At 37.6% G+C, this 18,162-nt stretch overlaps 1 protein-coding gene and 2 long non-coding RNA genes across 6 annotated transcripts; 1 reads left to right on the top strand and 2 right to left on the bottom strand.

Moving 5' to 3' along the window:
• Positions 1-1,860: 1,860 nt before the first annotated feature.
• Positions 1,861-3,634, top strand: LOC122087464 (zinc finger CCCH domain-containing protein 54-like). 3 transcript variants are annotated; one of them, XM_042656615.1, is made up of 3 exons: positions 1,861-2,445; positions 2,477-2,560; positions 2,758-3,634. In XM_042656615.1, the coding sequence occupies exons 1-3, from the start codon at positions 2,441-2,443 to the stop codon at positions 3,458-3,460; spliced, it is 792 nt and encodes a 263-aa protein (XP_042512549.1). In that variant the 5' UTR covers positions 1,861-2,440; the 3' UTR covers positions 3,461-3,634. The 3 variants fall into 3 exon arrangements, with proteins under 3 accessions (XP_042512549.1, XP_042512550.1, XP_042512551.1); XM_042656616.1 differs by having other exon boundaries at positions 1,861-2,560; XM_042656617.1 differs by lacking the exon at positions 2,477-2,560 and having other exon boundaries at positions 1,863-2,454.
• A 219-nt stretch (positions 3,635-3,853) lies between these two features.
• Positions 3,854-6,240, bottom strand: LOC122087466. Of its 2 annotated transcripts, none has more exons than XR_006142757.1 (4): positions 6,011-6,240; positions 4,769-4,868; positions 4,421-4,637; positions 3,854-4,326 (listed from the first exon to the last, which is right to left on the bottom strand). It is a non-coding gene; the product is annotated as an uncharacterized LOC122087466 (long non-coding RNA). The 2 variants fall into 2 exon arrangements; XR_006142758.1 differs by having other exon boundaries at positions 5,762-6,240.
• A 372-nt stretch (positions 6,241-6,612) lies between these two features.
• On the bottom strand, positions 6,613-9,458 carry LOC122087465. The gene is made up of 4 exons (XR_006142756.1): positions 9,199-9,458; positions 6,998-7,746; positions 6,780-6,885; positions 6,613-6,692 (listed from the first exon to the last, which is right to left on the bottom strand). It is a non-coding gene; the product is annotated as an uncharacterized LOC122087465 (long non-coding RNA).
• Positions 9,459-18,162: the final 8,704 nt, after the last annotated feature.

Consider the following 18,162-nt stretch of genomic DNA (forward strand, 5'->3'; position numbering starts at 1 on the left):
CCCACCTGACCCGGCTGAACTTACATGCTTCTCCCAGGCCCACAAGGTTCCTCATTGGCGTTCTGCTATGTCTGATGAATTTAATGCTTTATTACGTAATGGTACTTGGTCTCTTGTGCCTTACATGGAAACTATGAATCTGGTTGGCTGCAAGTGGGTGCACCGCATCAAACGGAAGGCAGATGGCTCCCTTGAGTGCTATAAGGCCCGTTTAGTTGCTAAAGGATTTCATCAACAACCTGGTCTTGACTATCATGAGACCTTTAGCCCTGTCATCAAACCTACTACCATACGAACGGTCCTCTCCTTGGCCATATCTAACAGATGGGCTGTTCGTCAGCTTGATGTTCAGAATGCATTATTGCATGGTATTCTATCTGAGGAAGTCTACATGGCTCAACCCCAGGGTTTTGAAGATGTCCTGTGCCCTAATCATGTCTGTCGCCTCCACAAGTCCCTCTATGGGCTCAAACAGGCTCCTAGGGCTTGGTTTCACAGGTTAACTGAGTTTCTCACTCACTCTGATTTTCGGTCATCCCAAATCGGCACATCACTATTTATCTACATGCAGGGCTCTGCTGTCACATATGTCCTTGTCTACGTCGATGGCATCTTGGTTACAGGGAACCAACCAACTCATGTTCAGACTCTCCTCATCAGTTTGCTTTAGAATTATCTATCAAGGATCTTGGTCGTCTCAGCTTTTTCCTTGGTATTGAAGCCCTATATCGGTCTGATGGTGTCCTCCTCTCTCAATACCGATACATCACTGATCTCCTCCAGAGGGCTGGCATGATTGACTGTAAGCCCGTCACTACTCCCATGGCCACCATGTTTGTAGCATCTTCCATAGGGGGTGTCTTTCTTTCGGACCCCACCAGGTATCGCTCCATTATCGGTGCTCTCCAATACATCACCCTCACCAGGCCTGATGTGGCTTATTCAGTGAACCGTGCCCGCCAGTTCATGCATGCCCCCTCCAAAGACCATTGGACATTAGTCAAACGGATTCTACGCTATCTCCAAGGAACCAAGGATCATGGGTTGTTCATCTCCAAATCTAGTTCCCTCCAATTACAAGCATTCTCCAATGCTGACTGGGCTGGTGACAGTGCGGATCGCAAATCCACAGGAGGCTATGCCATCTATATGGGTCCTAATCTGATCTCCTGGGCCTCTAAGAAGCAGAAGACAGTTGCACGCTCCTCCACCGAGTCTGAGTACAAAGCAGTGGCTGATGCCTGCGCCGAACTCACTTGGCTTCGCTCTCTCTTTAAGGAATTAGGGATTCATGTTCCCATTGCACCCATTCTTTGGTGTGACAACATTGGGGCCACTTACCTTTCGGTCAATCCAGTCTTTCATGCTCATACCAAGCATGTTGAAATTGACTTCCACTTCGTTCGTGATAAAGTCGCCTCCAAGGAACTTCAAGTGCAGTTCATTTCAACACATGACCAGATAGCCGATATCCTTACCAAAGCTCTCAGCTCTACACGGTTCTCCTTTCTACGGGACAAGCTGCGGATTCGACCATTCAAATCCCCACCTTGAGGGGGTGTATCAGGACAGTTAGCATCCCACTCGAACTCAACCTCTAGAGTCATACTCACACTCAACAACCTCTCCTACATTGTAGGCATTTTCAGTGAGCACAAACTCTAGAGACTACTTGCAGTCCAAGACTACCTCATGAGACAGCAGAGTTGGAATAGGACTCTCACATGTGATAATAGACTTTCTGTCCATTACTCACATATGTTAACAGAGTCCTACCCCATTAATATTAGAGTTTGAGTCTTCCACATGATGATCATAGAGTTTGTCTATAACTCAATAACTATAACCCCTTGGCTCTCACACCTTCCATGGGGTGTATGAGTCTTTTCCTTATAACCCTGGCATGCAGCAGCAGCAACTGAAAGTCTAATGAATAAATAAACGGCTTCCTTCGCTCCCTACTCTCTTAGGACCCACTTTAGAATGTGGAACCCACACCATGAGTGGGTGAGTTTACATTTGACGAGAGGATCGTCCATGGAATCTAAAAGGGAAGCAGCCAATATATATATATATATATATATATTTCCTGTACATCGGTCTCAACGCAAACGCATGCAGTTCTGTTTACTACAAAACAAACTATCTAAAGCGAGAAAGAACAATAGATGTAACCGAACCCTTTGCCTCTTGGCTTTAACACATGAAAATCAAGACCTGGGCTTTGCCACGCGTGGAAAAAGTGAACCAACAACCTTTGTCTCTCTAAAAATTCTCCTGGAACTCATCGTCTACCACCTATGTTCTGTGTAACCTGCTTCCCCCCTCTGCAATTCTTTAGCAAAATTTCATAAAAACCACCTTTCAGTAACCGTGTGTCCATGGAGTCCATCAGTTTCATCTTTAATCCATCACTTTAACGTTCATCCATGTTTGCCTAATGCATTAACCATGGTTAGTATAACGTTATAAATACTGCTCCTGCATGGTTCCTTTCTCTCTCTCTCTATCTCTCTATCTCTAGTGCCCTCTGTGCACTAAGAGTAATGTCAAGACTCAGGTTTGGATTCTCTAAATCCAACCATGGATTCTGTAGTTATTTCTCTTCTGTTTCTTTATTATTTTCTCAGTAATTTCATTAAGATTGTTTAGTTATTATACTAAACAAGACTTTAAATCTTTTCTTTATATCATCTATTTGGATTTTCTTGATTTTTTTTCTCCCTTAATTATAAGGAGAATTTTTATTTTCTGAAGGAAGAAGAGGTTTAAAGGAATGAACCACCCAGAATTTCTTAATTTGTCCAACTCGAAAGCAAATCACTCAACAGATTGGACTGAGTCAATGTGTCACTTGGACGATTTCCGCATGTATGTGTTCAAGATCAAGAAATGTCCAAGGAACAGAAGCCATGACTGGACCTGTTGCCCATTCGCACACCGTGGTGAGAAGGCGCGGCGTCGTGATCCATGTAGATTCAACTACGCTGCCATTGCATGTCCTGAGTTCCGAAATGGGAAGTGTCCGAAAGGCGATTCATGCGAGTTCGCTCATGGGATATTCGAGTTCTGGCTCCATCCTGCGAAGTACCGTACGCGTTCATGTAATGCCGGACAGTATTGCCAGAGAAAGGTGTGTTTCTTTGCACATGCACCGGAACAGCTCAGGTCGGCGTGGAAACAGAAGCGTCGTTACAGGGTTCGCTTGGGTGGAGGAACGGAGAACATGAGTTGTGGATTTGTTGGTGAAGGGAGTAGTACTGGATCGAGCTCACCTCCTGCAACTATGGGGGTGAGAGATGGAATTTTGAAGGAAGGTTGGGATGTTTCGGAGAAATTGGGGATGTTCAAGATTAAAGATAAGGTCAAGAAGGAAGACGATACAGGGGAAGGGAGTTTCGGTTATGGTGACGTATCGGGTTTCCCTAATATTGCTTGGATTACAGAGCTGGTGAACTGAAGGTGAGATGTGAGAGAGAAGTATATCCGGGAATTTATTTAGCATGAATGGCGTCTCTCTCTCTCTCTCTCTCTCTCTCTCTCTCTAGATTTGTATGTCAAAGAGTGAAGAAATAAAATAACATGTGTGTACCAACTGCCAAATCTTAAGAAATATATGCCAATGATTCTCTCATGGTCTCTATAGAATCCTCAAATCTAGTACATTTTGTTCTCATGTGCAACATTTTGATCTCCTAACCAAAAAACAGTAACATTTTGACTAAATGGTTATTGTATGAGAGCGAGGCCCTGTGCCATCACCCCAGCCAATGAGAACAAGTGCAGGGGCATCGATTAGGAGGGGGCGTGGTCGACATATTTCGCATCCTATGTCTGGGCACAGAGCATAGATAACGCATTCCCCATTGGGAAAAGGTTCTCTGAGCTGCTAGGAGAGGGTACGCTAGCATGCTCTCTCTCTCTCCTCACATAAAATGATCTCAGAGTCCTTTGATGTACAGAACCATTTTGCCAAACCTTATTGGCGTGCTCCTCTATCTAGATTCTAGACTAGAAAGAAAGATTTTTTGAGATGGATAATAAGACAGTTCATAGCTCCCGACCATCATCTAAAAGAATTTCAATGGATAATACTTAGGGGACCATCAACAAAACATTTTTTAAGATTTAGACTACCATCATCTTTCAATGCAAGGAATATTCCTAATGATGGTTTCTTCTCTTCATCATTTTTGCACATTTTCACCTCCTCATTAGGAGGTTCAAGGTTGAGATCAAATAGCAAGGGCTTAGGAGACTTATCTTCTTTGTCTCTGGGACTATCTTCAGAATTACTGCATTTTGGTTCATAATCACCATTCAAAACTGAAGAGAGAAAAAATCATTTTGTTAGTGAGGAACCAATGTGAGTGAAAATTGTTAGATATCTATTACTAGTTTATTTCACCAAAAAAAATACCTTCACTAGCTTCTTTCTTTCCTTCCAGTGAATCATCATCCAGTAATAAGGTCTTTTGCAATATAGTTGTATCCTTGAACACCATTAAGTTCATGGAGAACATCTCTCTTCTTTGTATCTCAGTGATGTGCTTGAATTCATAATGTGTTGTCTAATAATCAAGTCTTTCAGAGGCTGATGGTAAGACCAGATTTTTTACTTTGGGGGAGAGAAGAACCTGCAATTTGTATTATTAGCATAAGATCTTAAAGGAAGAGATTACCCTCATTCCCCCCACCACCCCACACCCAAAAAAAAAAAAAAAAAAAAAAAAAAAAACCAATAGAAACAGAGATCCTTTTAACCTACATATACAATTGCGTCAACTAATTGTTGACACATTCCTTCGCGTCTATACTTCTCTCTGGTTCCAAAAAATGGCATCTCAGCTAGCTTGGTCCCATGAACCCTATAAAACCATGACACATACAATCATCAATATCATTACTAAATTTTTAAAAAAACGGAACATCTTTGTACCCAATTGAAATTTTCATTTACAGACCTATATACAATAGATTCCGTGTAGCAAGACAAATGTCCTTCCTACCTGTTTTGTTTTTTTTTAGAGAAACCAAGTAATAGAAGTAATAGGACTAGGGATGCAATAGGGCTGGGTTGGGCTAGGGTTTTAAGAGTCCCCTTAACTGGGCCCAAACCCGCCCTGAGTTGGTAAAACTTCAACTCTGACCCTACCCTTTAGGGTTTAGCCCAACCCTTACCCACCCTGATTGGCCCTGATTTTTCAGGGTCGGGTCGGGATGGCCCTGACCCTGACCTTAACCTTGGTTTGCCATCAAGGGCTGGGTATACTCTGACCCTACAAAATATGAAATAATTTAAAAATAAAAATATTCATAATAAAGAGGAGATAAAAAAAAATACAAAGTTACTTGTCTTGGTAAAAAAGGTACGGGAGATATTTTTTTTTTGGTAAAAAAAGCAAGAGAGATCGGTGAGAAGATATACTAGGAGTTTTGAGGTGTCAACGACTCATGTCAAACAACATATAAAATTAGGTTAAATTCATGGTTAATATCAAGGTCACGATCAAGATCAACATCAGGGGCAAAAATCAGGGCCGGGTTCAGGGCGGGCTGGCCCGGCCGAAGACATCAACCCTTACCTCCCTGACCCTGACTCTGGGTCAGAAATTTCAGGGTCGTGTAGGCCCTCAGGGTCAAAAATTTTGGGTTGATACTTATTCGTGATCAGGGCAGGCCAAGGGCAGATTTGAGCCGTCAGGGCTAAACTTGCTCTCCTAAATAGGACATTATTAAGCTTTTAAGGAAGCATATATACCTGATGGATGCTGCAGTAGTTACTTCATCTTTTCTCTCTAAGGTGAAAGTGTAAAACCCATGATAGTCAAGATGGTTCAAGCTTGATTTGAAAAGAGGGAAGTTAAATACTTTACAGATTCAAATACTAGCAATTACATATAACAATATAGGTGGATTTTATGGGGAGTATGTGGTTAGTCGGGATAACCACAAGGTGGGAGAAAGAAAAAATTTCATAAAAGAGGAAACCAACTCCCAAAGTACTTACCCATAGTTGAAAACAATTGTTGGGATACTATCCAAGCCGGTCCTGCTGTCAATGATAGGCTGGAAACACTCATCATAGACTACATATGCCAAAGCAATCTTTGAGTTGCAATCCATTCTCTTTTCTTCTCCATGGTGAGATACTAACTTTGGACCCATACGCTTGTTTAGAGTCCATGAGAATCCATTCCCTATTTGATGTGGGACTCCAAGCAGCTTCTGCAATTGAAGGTACACTTGATAGATAAATAAGGTCAAGTTAATCCGCAGTCAGCCATTAACAATAGAATTTTCCACTAATTCCAAGTGAAGATCCAATGAAAGGAGAGAACAAAAACTACATAATGAATTGGTATTGTATACATATGTCTGATACCGATAACTAAAACCATAGACCCAGTTTCTCTTAACCCAAGATTAAGAGAATCTCTTCATCCACGGGATTTGACCCTCTAATTGGACTAGAAAATAATATTTTGGACCTCCAACAATAGGATGCAAGAAAATGATAGGCATTCGCTATTTTCAAGTCCAATCATAGTGTCAAATCACCATTTCTTCACTGAGATGATGAAAAACTAAATCCAAAAGGGAATTAATGAGCAATACCTCTCTTCAATTTTTCCCACAGAAGGTGACATTGCCAGCAGGTATAGCTGCTCCTCCAAGACAGTTCCAATGATCTACAGTAAAGTAGTTAGAAGTAATTAGTTCTTAAGAAGCATAACACAAAATAATTAGAAAAATGGCGCAACATGAACTACACTTACATAATTCTTCGCACTGAAAACATCTGAATGAAAAGGGTTTAGCACCATACATCCCACTAATCAAGCAAACACAGATTGGGTAGTGAAAAGGAGATTGGGGAAGTGTCTGTGACAAGTTGAAGATTAATTTCAAGAACAATATTAAACATATGAAGAGGAAGGTCAATATTCTTATCTTTTCAAAATTAAAAGTAGAAAGTGTTTGGATCTTGCTCTACCTTAATTCCAACACATTCCTCGTGATATGTCAATGGACAAACATCACAGCAGATTAGCTGCCCATCACCTCCACAGATATTGCAAATGTCATCGTTCTTATCAACATCGTCTTTCTGGACATCTACAGTTTGGAACCCACTGCATGCAGGTGTTTTTTGCTTGTTCCATGCTTCTATCTGGCACTGCAACAGGGATTTTCTAGTCCCTCTCCCACCAGTGTATGTATTCATGTAAGCTTTGTCCTTGCTACTGCCTGCATGGCACTCGAATTCCTTAACCGTAATGGTGCTATTGCAACAACTGCATAGAATTCCCTCCCTAGAAACCTTCCCTTCAAGTCTAACACCTCCATCCCTGTACTGTTCTCTGGTACCTTCTTTGATTGTTCCAAAATTAATTAACCATGACAGGATGGTACATTTGCCATTCCTGACCTTGGTTGAATCTTCTCTCGGTTAGCTGACATTTTGTCTCTCCCTTCCAGAAAGTCTTATCTCATTTTCAATCTCAGCATTCATGGGAGCTTGTCTAACCCCGTACCTCGTCCTCCTAGAAGATCTCCTCACACCATGAAAGTTAGTAGTACTAGTGGAAGAGGCAAATCTGTGGCTCGACGTCATCCGAACTGCTGCTTGAATTCTCATAGTACACTCTTGCCCTGCGAGGCATCTCTATTTAAGACCTGAATGATTGAAAAATCTTGCAAGATTACCAAGCTAGCCCTTCACTCAGTCACTGCAAACTGAGTCTGGAACACAAAGAATATAGAGTTCAGAACAAAAAAGTTCTATAGACCATCAAAAAAAAATTTTTTTTTTTTGGGTACAACATCAAATTCATACAATATCTGAATAATTATTTTGATATATTGCAGTATTTTAAGGTATGTAATAATACAAATAATCTGCAATTCCAGTACTTGATGTACTATAAAGAAGGACTGCTAGCGAAATCAAAGAAAGGGAGGAACTAAAGTGTAACAAACATTAAGAATCTACAAGCATATTGAATTATCCTCTCATCCATAGAGAATAGGGAGATCCCACAGATGGGCACACCAGAAAGGTTGCTTATCATCTTAGGCCAACAAAATTTTAAGTCCCATGTACAAAGGAGTAAGGCCCATTTCTAGATGGTTCTTAGTAAGAAATTGCCTATGCCATAAACCAGAATAATAGGGTTGCAGAAACCATTGTTATCTACAATGCAATTTTCCAAAAAATAATTCATCAAATCTTTGAAGAAAAAAATTAATCAGGTTGTTAAAGATCGTCAGCTCGTTGTACTTTCATATGCTTAATGTATTGGTTGGGACTCTAAATTTATCCTGCAGCTTGAAGTAGAACCAATGTTTTTAAAGATAGAGTGGCCATCGGATTGCTCAGCCCCAGTGGTTAGTCGTCAAATGATGCCACCGATCAACTATTCAGTGGAAAAGGCTGACGGTCCAAATGATTTGACAACCGTCCTGTTGGCCAGTCCCATGGTCCTTTAAAACATTGCTCTGATCTTTCATAGTTGCCTTTCCCTGTAGTTTTTATTTGCTTGCCGAAATGGCAGGAAAAAACATCTACAAGGTCTGAATGGACATATTTGTTTTGTAGATGCTTGTTATCCACCATCTATGATTGCTACAAACCTGTAAGAAAAGCTATAGGGGATGGCAACATATGATCCTAATGTGACCCACAGTGATCAAGCCCACAGTACCTTGCAAGCTTTGATAAATATGTTGAAAAGCAATAAGTTGGTCAATGTATCATGTTGTACCCCCATCTGTTTACTGCTGGATCTAGTACATGAATGCTAGAAACATAGAATCCATTATTGTGTAACATCTGGGATATGCATATTATAAAATCCAGACCTTCTTTATGCTCCTCATACATTTTCCTTGCAAGAATCATATACGAAACCTTGGGAATCAGTGGGGATTGAGAGTGGCTTTGGTTCCTTCATCTTTAACTAATAAAATCAATAAACAGTGCGGAAAAAAAGAGATAGACTTGTTACAGAAAAACATGAGCATAATTTGTGAACAAGGTGGGTCAGATCGAGACAGCCAGGTCAATCAAGCCGGAAACAACTCTGATCTGGATCATGAGAAATTTAGCCACTGCTCACAAGTTATTGGATTATGCATCTACATCCTTAAGAATGGTTTCATAGCTTGAATGGTGAATAAGGATAACAAGATTACCTGAGGTTGTTGGAGCCGGTGTTATGTAAAATCAATCTAGATGTAGCACATGACCGGCGAGACAAGAACCATACTGGATGCTAAACATGGATCACAACTTTGAGACAGAGGTCTAGCATAGAAGCAACAAGAGGGATGAATTGGACAGATAGAGGAGGTCTAGAACTACAAGAAACAAGAGGGATGGATTGGGAAGCAGAGAGAAAACTTATCTCCTTAGAGGTCTATATTTCTCACTATGGGCCTTGAAACCGCAGAGGAGCGTCTCATTGCTTTCCCAAGCGTGTAAAGACTTCCTCGAATTCCTCGTTTGGTATAGGAAAATCGCGGGCGATAGAAGCCAGATACAATGAACTGTCATGCATTGTGCTTGAAAAGGAAAAGAATGGATAGAGATTTACCTCTTGTTGGTTTTCATGTAACACAGCGTTAGCTTGCACAGTGAGTTCACGACACGTGTAAGTGACGGTTTTTTTGATATTACTCTCATAGTTTTTTTTTGTATCTTACTATATTCAGGGGGAAAGCCAATAGAGTAGTAGTATTTTCTCACAATTTTTTCAAGAACATTTACTGACTTTGCGCTGTATCCTCATGGTTGCTCTATATGTTCATTCATTGTGGAGGATATTGGAGTCTTTTGCATAAACATATATAGATACCAAAGTTTTGGAAAGACTGCATTACTTCACCAACATAAAAGACATAAAAGTACAAAAAAAAAAAAAAAAAAATTGCCAGTTCTCATTTGTCAATTCTCCTTGAAGGTACCCTCAATACCTTCCTATTGGAAGGCCAGAAAGCAAACACACCACATATTAGTTGGAAAGGATTAGTCATCCTAGAGCTAATCCTATCCCCCAGCCTTTGTCTATACTTAATGAGAGGATGTATCAAGCAGTGTTGTCTTAGTTGTACCATGACCCAAAAATTAGTTGTAACATGACCATAAAATTAAGTACTCAAACTAGGAATATTAATTCAAAGATGATTCTTAGGGTTATTTGGTCAAAATATTAATTGGGGTTGGGAGTACGATTTTTTATGGGGGGTGTTTTTGGTCACAATGAAGATGAGTCTAGCTGACTGGGAAGCTAAGAAATCATTAATTGATTGAAATATTTAATGGTTATGGTCATTAATCAGGATTCAAGTGTGAAGACTACATTTGCATACCAAATCCCAACTCCCAGCTCTCTTACAAGTCAGCAAGCAATGATGACAACAAACAATTGTATAGGTCACTTGAGAAACCTCAGCTTTCAAGTTTCTCTCATACTCCTCCCCCATGTTTGAAAAGTAGTTTGGCGCCAATACCACCCAGGAATTTTCACAAAGAACAACAAAATATAATACTCCTAATCCCCAGAGAATATAGAGATTTCTATTCTAAACCTTCTTTGCTGCGGTTTCTATATCGACGCAGGATTCCAATCTGCATTGAGAATTGACCGCCCCAAATCTGTAATCCTCTGCTTTCAATTTGTTGTGTTTTTGAGTGAGGTTCCATTTCTTGGTAAGTAACATGTCTTTTTATTTTTCTTGGTCTGATCTCTTAAGAGTCTCCTGATATAAAGAACTGGTTTTCCAGTTGTGCATGAAGCCCTTGCAGAGGGCCAAAGCAAAAGGCTTTAGCCTTGAAGAGATTAATTAAAGGAATTAAAGAAATATGATTTGTGCCAATCCAAGATTAATAGTATCAGAGAGGATTTCCTTGGTGGAAGATACTCCTTAAATCAGCTCGTTGGATGCCAGAGATTTTTGCATTGGCGATAATCCAAAAAATCAGACATAAGGTATCTTATTTATATATTTCTCAGTATTCAATTAGGGTTTTTATCTTTACATGGAAAGCATTGAATATTACTTCATTTGACCTGGTTTTCCTAATATTTCCTAATTAATTCTCTTATTCCTAAAGCGTTTTTCTTAATTGATTTCATATTGAAACTACCACAGGGCAACCATCTGGGTGGACATTACTGAAATCTTGAAATGAAAAACAATAACAGATTCACGATAACATAGTAAATAATTAAAATAAAATGATGGAGATGTTCTACCAGAGCTCCATAAAAGAAGATAATCATGTTTTTGTTGAAAAAACCAGTAGAACGTCCCAAGAAAATAGGAGGATTGCAAAAAAAAAAAAAAAATGGAAGGAGAATTTTTTGCTGGTGATGGTAATGGTGATTTCATTTCGACGAAAAAGAACAGAATCATAAGAGAAAGTGATGAAAATTCTCCGAGGAGGAAACGAGCCATTTTCAATAACACAAGAGATGACTGATGAGAGTATGACTTCACAAGTTGGTAGAGATCAGGAACCTCTGTGTTCCGTTTTTTTTTTTTTTGGCTTGGATCTGGTCTTTTCCCTGGATACATGTTTGACCCGGGATCCGAATTATTTCTTTCTTTCTTTTTGTAAGCTATTTCTTTTCGGGGATAGAATTTTGTAGGTTATTTCTAATTTAACTTTGTGCTTGTTTGGATAGAAATGTATAGAAGGGAAGAAGAAAAAACTCAATTTTTTTTTTGTCAGGATATAAAACAAAAATGAATAAAAATAAAAAGAATTAGCATACTCTCTCTCATTTCTTCTCCCATCCACACCCACAAATGAATCGCACGTATACAAGAATCTTTTTTTTTTTATTCTATCATCTTTATTTTTTAGAGGTGATTTTCATGCATGAATTCATAAAATGGGGAGAGGTTGTACTGTGCCTATTGCGATAGACTAACAGGGGAGTCATGATTGTGCAAGCATGCATGAAACATGAGATCAAGCTTGTCATGATCTACTCATGCTTTTGCAACATCTCCACCAAAAATCAAACTAATGTTCCTATCTCTTCCTCCACTCTCTACAAAAAACTTCTCCTTATACCTCATTTTTTTTTCACCCTTCAAAGATTTTTTTTGTCTACACAAGAAAAACATGATGCTCCGGATGCCATTTTAAATTAAAAAAAAAAAAAAAAAAAAAAAAAAAAACGTATATGATTATCTTTCATTTTTTAATCCATCATGACAAACAAACACATATTTAAAAAAAATAAAAGACACATAGTAGGAATGACCCGTTAGCCCGATATACCCGAAGTTTTGTGGTCTTACGATGGAGGGACCAGAGCATCCCAACCTCCAAACTTTGTTTCTAAAGTGCTCACACTCCTTTCTTCTGTTGCTTTAGAGCGCCAGTTTCCCTATATTTCCATATGGGTCCTTTACCGGCCATCGCCCGATCGCTTGCCCATCACTGCGGCTGGATAAGGAAATCCCACTCAATTCTATGATTTGGATGGATTTACTACTGGACAAATTTCGATTTCGGGGAATTCTAATCAGTGGCAGAAGCAGAGCTGCAGAAGTCTTATCCTGCAGAGTGCTTCTGAATCTGTAAGGATGGAGAGACTCTCTGATTCTATTGCAGATTTGTTTATGCTGGGATCGGATAGTTGTTTGATCTTTGTTATTCACATTAGTTGTAGCCATTATTATTTTGATAATTTTGGTCATATGTTTCGTTAGTCAGATAAGAGCTTTTGGTAGAGATAGATAACTTTTAGTTATGTTTAGAAAAAGAAGCTTTGTCAGAGTATACTTTGGGTGAATGCAAGTGAAGCCGAATGTTAGGTTTTTCTGCTTGGAGTTTGATTAATTGGAGCTCTTATATAAGAGAAATTCCATTTCTACTGGCATTTGCAGTGGTAGTTTGGTTGCTACCCATTAATATTACAATTTTCCTGCTTCAATTATATTTAAATTTTAATTCATAGTAACCCAAAATTTTTATTCACATGTGTCCAAGTTTTGCAATTTGTAAATTGCAGTTTCACAGAACCAGTATGTACATGACAGGTCTCTTACATTTTAGAATATTATTTCTAAATTAGAATTTCTTTTATTAATAACCGAATGCAATTATCTAAATTTTTTTCGACTACTTGGGTTCCACTGTTAGCCAAATTAGACTTAATTAAATAATTTTTATTAATGATGATAGTTGAATCCCAACTTTTTTATCCTCTTCGAAAATTATTGATACAAGTGAGAACATTAAAATTTTTTTATTCCACTTCAGTGTACTATTGTATGCTGATTGGGGTATTGGTTCAGGAATAATTTATTTGCATTTTACTAGTTACGATTTTGGTAATTACGTTTTAAACATCAACACTCTTGCTCTTGCTTTGTTAAATTCTGTTAAAGTACTGTTACCTTGTGGTGATAACTATCTGATAGCTAACACTATGTGTTCTGTTTTGGGCCTCCTTTTATAACAATTTGTTGCTTAAAAGCTGCTGGTTTTCAGCTGGAAGACAGTAGTCAGGAGAGAAGCACTTTGCTTATTTATTATCTTAAAATATCATCCATCTTTGAACTTACCATGAAGTGGCACGATTATTGTTTGTTAAGCACCATTCCTACAATAAATTATAAATGGTTGCAAGCCATTAGTGTTTTAAGAAACATCATTGTTTTGGCTTTTAGAAGCATTACCCTATATCTGTGAGAGGCTGAGAGCAGCTACTACAAATGATGAAGGGTATTACCATATAAAAAAAAGGGTGATGAAGGTAGCATTTTGATGGGTAAGAACAGCTACCATGTGATTTTGTAGGACAGGGTCTGCTGTTGATTCACTCAATTGGAAAAAAAATATTTCTAACTTTTATTTGATTTGCCTAGAAATGTGAGGTTCGAAACTTTTAAAAGCTCTTCTTGCCCTATGCATAGAATTTGAAGCAGAAACAGCTTAGTGGCATCTCATTTCAGTTCCAATTAGTATTTTTCTTTTCAAAACAAACTTAATATAAATTATTGATTCTCTATTCAAATGAACTCTTATGGTTCACCATACTGTAGGATTACTCCTTGATGTATTAAAGTTTGTGGATCAGAATCCTGACTAATAAGTTATCAAGAGAGATATGAATACATATATATATATATATATATATATACAGGAGCACAGGCTTGTCATATTTATGAATGTCAGTACTATTTTGCATTTTTATGTATATTATTATATCTTGCACTGCATCCTTGCCATCTATTGATTCTTGTTTGTGACTACTCTTTAAGCTACAGACCAACTAATTCCTATCATCTAATTTCTTTTGTGTTGCTAACTGATAAATTGATGTTGCATCCAGTTGTTACCATATTTTCACCAGAAGTTTGTGAGTTCAGTTCTACTAAGCAGTTCTACTCATTATCTTTGTGGGAGTTCAGTTACCACCTATCAAGATAAATACTTATCTTATCTCAACTAAGCCTTGTACGGACTAAATGGGACCTATCTATACGAAAACTATATCTGTACCTGACATTTTCAGTTTAAAGTTAGATGAAATTAAATGTCACTTTCATATTTAAACTATCATTACCTGGTTTGTTGCTTCACATGGTATGTGTTCAGGTTTTAGTTTTACCATTCACAAATGGCAGTTTCACTAAGAACCCAATTCATTTGTGATAGGCCTCTTACATTTTAGAAGGCTGTGGTCAAATTAGAACTTTAATTGCTGAACTCAAACTCAAGTAACCCTTACTTAACTACTTGGGTTCATAGCTTGCTAAATTAGACTTTGCCCTAGTTATTAATGGTATCGGTTGAATTCTACTCTAACAACTACTTATCAATGATATCAATTTGAATTCACTTCTGCTTTAAGAGTTCTGGCTGGATTCCTCTTTTTAAAGGCTATTGGTACAGCAGTTAAAGTGAGTTCAGGTTTTAGTTTTACCATTCACAAATGGCAGTTTCACTAAGAACCCAATTCATTTGTGATAGGCCTCTTACATTTTAGAAGGTTGTGGTCAAATTAGAACCTTAATTGCTGAACTCAAACTCAAGTAACCCTTACTTAACTACTTGGGGTTCCCAGCTTGCTAAATTAGACTTAGCCCTAGTTCTTAATGGTATCGGTTGAATTCTACTCTAACACCTACTTATCAATGATATCAGTTTGAATTCACTTCTGCTCTAAAAGTTCTGGCTGGATTTCTCTATTTAAAGGCTATTGGTACAGCCATTAAAGTGACGCCACTAAAATTGTTATATTTCCCATCTTTATTGTACTTACTGGTTTGTAAATAACTAATATGCAATTTTCTAGGGGTATGAGTCTGATAATTATTTTGTATAATCCAATTCTGACTGTTGCTTGGTTTATTTTAAGGTAATATTACTTGACGTTAGTTGAAATTAGACCCAATCTTTTCTGTTTTTGTTGAGGCTTTCTCTTAGAAAAACTTTAATTTCTAGCTTCAAAACTACTACTTTTCAGCAGAAAGACACTTGTCAATAGTGATGCTCTTTGGTTTAAAATCTTCAAATATCTTCCAATTTTGAACTATCATCAAGTCCAATGATTTCTCTTCAGATAGACAAGCTTTCCAACAATAAATGGTGCGTTGCAGTACCAATATTGTTTTGTGAATCATGATTCATAGAGTATTTGTTCTAGAACTACCCAGCTTTGAGAGCATGGACCATTAATGATGAAGACATCATTTTGATGGGAAAGAGAATCTACCGTGTGAATTATTAGGAAAGGGCACCATCAGACATTGTTGTTCTATTACTTTCCGAAAGAATCTCACCATTTTTAACTTTTTTGACTAGCTTGAATTCACCATTTTGTGGAAAGTGTGAGGTTCCAAATTTCTAAACATGTCTATCTGCACCTACGTTTAAAATTTGAAGTACAAACAACTTAATTGGCATTTATTTTTTCAGTTCCAATTAGATTTGAATCGTCAAAACATATTTTCTGGATTTTATATCTTTTCAAATGATCTGAACTATTAGTTTCATTGTATTACATGATTCCTCCTCAATTTGTCATAGGAATACTGACTTTAATAAGTTATCGTGACTAATACAAGTATATACACATAAATACAAAGTAAGTACATATTCCTTACTTTAATAAGTTATCATGACTAATATAAGTATATACACATATAAATACAAAGTACATATTCATGTTATGTGTGGATGTATGGAGATATTATTTGTGCCGTTGGTTGTAGATCACATCTTGCACTGTATCCTTACAATATATGGTGGGGGTAGGTAGGATGAACTGGTGGGGGTGGGTAGGATGAACCCTGGGTTCAAACTAACACCCCTCTGACAAGATCCCAAGTCATCCAAAACAGAAAAGTCAATAAAAGTCAACCTTCTCAGATGAAGTTCAAACTTTAACAATCATTCACAAACAGCTAGAATAGATGATTCGCAGGGCCAGAATACAGCAATGATCTAAGGGCTGGATTATTCACAAACAAAGAATAACTAAATATGAACCACAGAGTTCAAGATAGGGGAGAAAATTAACTGCAATCAGTTAGAGACTCAGATCAGTCTCTAGTTGAGGTCGATTTTCAATCCTGAATAGCTCTTTCAATCCCCAAAATATAGCACAGATCTATCGGTTGGTTTAGGTTAGATAAACTTCAGGTCTGGACTCAAAACAGGGCAGATTCAGGAGATTTTTAATAAATTCAGATCCACATAATACCCTGGTTGAAGGTCTCTTTTTGAGAGACCTTGACCTTGAATGCCCCAAAAGATGGCTAGATCTGATGGTCAGATCTTCCCAGATGAAGACATGAATCTGACAGCGAACAGACTCTAGAAACAGAGCAGCCGCAGGTTATAAACAGCGACACCTTTGATATAATCCAACACTAACAGAATACTTAAGAATATCAGTTGATTATTAATGGTTCAATCACTCGAATCAGATAATAATTCAATGCACAGCAATATCTTTATAGCAGATTCAAAAGAGTACGTTATTTGCATAGAAAACAGAATATAAGAAGGGTCGGTAACTAATGGCTTCCCACCAGACTAGGATCAGAATCTCACCGTCCACTAGATTTTCCGCCTAGGCGACCAAAGCACCCAAGTATTATTTTTTATTTTCCCTATTTTCTAATATTATTTAGTATGCTACAATATATACCTTAGGTCATAAAAATCAACATTATGCCACATCGAGTCATCAAATATCAACATAAACCACTTAAACTCATCAAAAATCAACATTAAGCCACATAAAGTCATCAAAAATCAATATTTAGAGAAATGTTCTTGTTATCTAATAAGTTTGAAAGGTCGAATGATTTTATTTTTGCATGTGGCTTTTTGTATTAGGTAGAGCACAAAACCAGCTTTCCAATAAATCCAAAATGGCTTAAATTTGATTAATACTGAAGGAGTTATGTTCTAGTCAAACGTTGTTTGGTGTGCATGAATGCTGTTTAAAATTGCTCTAAATGGAAATTAAATTTTAGACATTAAAATTATATTATTTTGCCTCCCTTTTTGTTTTTAGTTATGTTCTATTACAATAAGATTTGTGAAATTTTTAGATTTGAGAAAAACCCTAGCATTTGTAAGTTGAAAATCACCTCTACAATTGAAAATTCATTTTTCGTTTAAAAGTTGAAAAACACCCCTACAACCGAAAATTCAGTTTTGTCTTTGAATTGGGGGATTGACTTTTATCTTTTTGGAATCTGAAATGTTAACTATTTTTATTAGATTCAGTTGGGGTGTTTTGCTTCTTTATGAGTAATATCTTAAGTAAATGATACTTAAATGATATTTGGCATAAATCAGTGCCAAATCTGTTTCAATACCATTTTGAGCCCAAGCTTAAACCAACGCTATGCACTAACGATAGTCACCTAGACACACAAAAAAAACCGCTTGGATGCCAATGCGGCACCTTGACAATGCTTCCTTGTAAATTGATGTGGCATCAAATTGCTTTTACCATATTTTCACCAGAAGTTTGTGTCTCCAGTTCTTTTAACAGCTCTACTCATTATAATAGTGGGAGTTCGGTTACCACCTATCAGCATAAAATACTCAATTCATCTTAACGAAGCCTTGTCTGAACTAAATGTGACCTATTGAAACAAAAATTATCTCTA

Source organism: Macadamia integrifolia, chromosome 8 (assembly GCF_013358625.1).
Source record: "Macadamia integrifolia cultivar HAES 741 chromosome 8, SCU_Mint_v3, whole genome shotgun sequence".
Classification (NCBI taxonomy): Eukaryota; Viridiplantae; Streptophyta; class Magnoliopsida; order Proteales; family Proteaceae; genus Macadamia; species Macadamia integrifolia.

Excerpts from the sequence above, each read along its gene's own strand:
- LOC122087464 (XM_042656615.1), top strand. Across the intron at positions 2,561-2,757 it reads AGAGTAATGTCAAGACTCAG|GAAGAAGAGGTTTAAAGGAA; the intron begins GTTTGGATTCTC and ends TATTTTCTGAAG.